Source organism: Monopterus albus, unplaced genomic scaffold, assembly GCF_001952655.1.
Source record: "Monopterus albus unplaced genomic scaffold, M_albus_1.0 scaffold27.1, whole genome shotgun sequence".
NCBI classification, from domain to species: Eukaryota; Metazoa; Chordata; class Actinopteri; order Synbranchiformes; family Synbranchidae; genus Monopterus; species Monopterus albus.
In genome coordinates, this window is record NW_018127907.1 from 3,165,718 (window position 1) to 3,168,056 (window position 2,339).

The 2,339-nt window shown below is 42.3% G+C and overlaps 1 protein-coding gene across 1 annotated transcript in view; it reads right to left on the reverse strand.

Annotated features, from left to right (window-relative positions):
- Positions 1 to 2,339, reverse strand: part of immt (inner membrane protein, mitochondrial (mitofilin)) — a 16,147-nt gene that overhangs the window by 8,458 nt on the left and 5,350 nt on the right. The window contains exons 5-6 of the mRNA XM_020595567.1: positions 1,159 to 1,251; positions 38 to 166 (exon numbers count right to left, since the gene is read on the reverse strand). Coding sequence (XP_020451223.1) covers positions 38 to 166; positions 1,159 to 1,251 — 222 coding nt within the window. The remainder of the gene's footprint in view (positions 1 to 37; positions 167 to 1,158; positions 1,252 to 2,339) is intronic.

Here is a 2,339-nt window from a genome sequence, read left to right on the forward strand (position 1 = left end):
TGTGTGTGTGTGTATGTGTGTGTTGTTGCCAGCCTACATGCCACAGTGTTCTTTTCCTCTTGGTCTTGTTGAGCGAGTCTGGCTGCCACTTCTTCTACTGGGCGTTCTTTCAGTGCTTCTGTCACTGGGGTATCCTTATGTTCATTACAGTCTTTGCACTGTTCCTCTGTTTAAATAATAAAAAAAAAAAGGCACACACACATACAGAGATGCAATCAACCTTTAGGTGCGTTTCCACTAGGAAGTCCCTGGTACTAAAGTCCAAGAACTGTCCCTGGGGTAAAAGATCCTCAAGCACATCGTGATTTGCATTTGCACATCAGGATGGAAGCCCGGGGAAGATTAAACAAATTAGCCTGCTGATGTAAAACCACGACAGTCGGTATGGGTCATAAGAATGCTGCATGTAAAATGCTCCCTATAGTTAACACAAACTACCAGCGGTGGAGGACAGAATCCCTTTTCTGCAAGTTTATGCTCATTTAACAGGTGTTTTTATTTTGTATGTTTTTTAATCACCAACGTTTTATTGCATGTACAGTTACAAGCACAAAGATGGTTCATTCAGAGTAATGGTTCACTTCAGCCAGTGTCATGCTCTCCTCCACAGCCTCTGCCTGCTGCGCTCTGTGTGGAGGACCTGAGCTCCGCCCTCGGTCAAACACCAGGAGAAGCCACTTCGTAAACACCAAAACTGTATTTTCCAATCCACTAATCTCACTCGCTGTTCTCTTTGTACAAGCCTAATGATAAAATGCTCTTTACAAATTAAGAACCCTAGTAACTCAGTTGCATCAGGGCATCCAAATCATTTTTCACACACAGATTTCTACTTGCATACATGAGTGAAATGCTCACACCATAGATTTCTGTAGCCTGTTTGACCAATCAGCAACTTTCAGCAATGTAGGCCTCGCCCTGATAGTTCCTGGACCTTCAGAAAGTACTACTCCCTCATTAGGTACTTTTTGGGGGGTAGAACTACACCACAGAACTAAATTTAGACCCTGGCTCCTCCAGTGGAAATGCAGGTAGAGGAATGCAAGTATTGGTACTTTACTTACAAGTCAACCAATCAATCATTCAATTAATTTGAACCAAATGATGAATTTCTACTTTTATTGTAAGCCACCAAAGCTACAGTGTAGAAGAAGTTACCTTTGGCTGGTGCTGCCTCTGTGTCACAAGGAGCTGGGACTGATTGCACCTCACTGATGGCTGAGATGATATGAGTTGCATGTGCTGAAGCCTCTGGATAAGATTCAAATAGAAAAAAAGCACAGTCAGTTGGCTGCATGTATGTGAGCACATGCAACAACACTCACATGCGCCAACTGTGCAGTTTGAAGGGATAAAAGCATTGTGAAAATGAATAAGCTAATTCTGAAATTACAGCAAACTGATCTGACTTTAAGATTTCAGATTATGATGTTCAGTCCTTTTATACCATGCTGTGTGATATCAATGTCTTGTGAAGCACTTAGAATTGCATTTGACTTATATGAAAGGTGTAACATATAAATACAGTTTAACTGATGTACAAGCTCCTGAGAGTAACTTCAAGTTAACAACAATATTTTGGGATTCGTAAATTGTATTTAGGCAAAAATAATTGACCACACTGACCCATGCATGACAGATTCTTATAAGTCAATTGAATTAAAGATAAATAAATAAATACAGTGTGGGGTACCTGACATCATAGAAGACATGAATAATAACCACCTTGTGCATACTGGCTGACCTCTCACACTAACAAACACTTCCTGGAGAATGCTCATGTTTACTGCTGTCTGTGTCATTTTTCTGGGTCTGGGTCATTTCCAGTTCAGTAGTATAACACTTAAAAATGAAAAAATAATCAAATTTCTTTTATAATTCAGCTCTTCAACCCTTTCATTCATATGCAAGAAAAATACAAAGTGATACCAGCGGCATCCGGGTTTCACAGTATCAAAACTGATGCTTTGATGCCCAGATGGTGTGACCCCCCCCTCCTGCCTGAAAGTGTGCATTGATCAGCTGGGCCCCATCTTCACACTTATCTTCAACAGGTCACTGGAGCTGTGTGAAGTCCCCTCCTGCTCAATCATCATTCCAGTCCCCAAGAAAACCTCCATCAGTGGACTGAATGACTACAGACCTGTTGCCCTGACATCTGTAGTTATGAAGACCTTTGAAAGACTGGTATTGGCCCACCTGAAGGACATCGTAGACCCCCTGCTGGACCCCCTGCAGTTCGCCTACTGGGCAAACAGGTCAGTGAACGATGCAGTACTGCATTACATCCTGCAACACCTCGACTCCCCAGGGACCTATGCACGGGCCCTCTTTGTGGA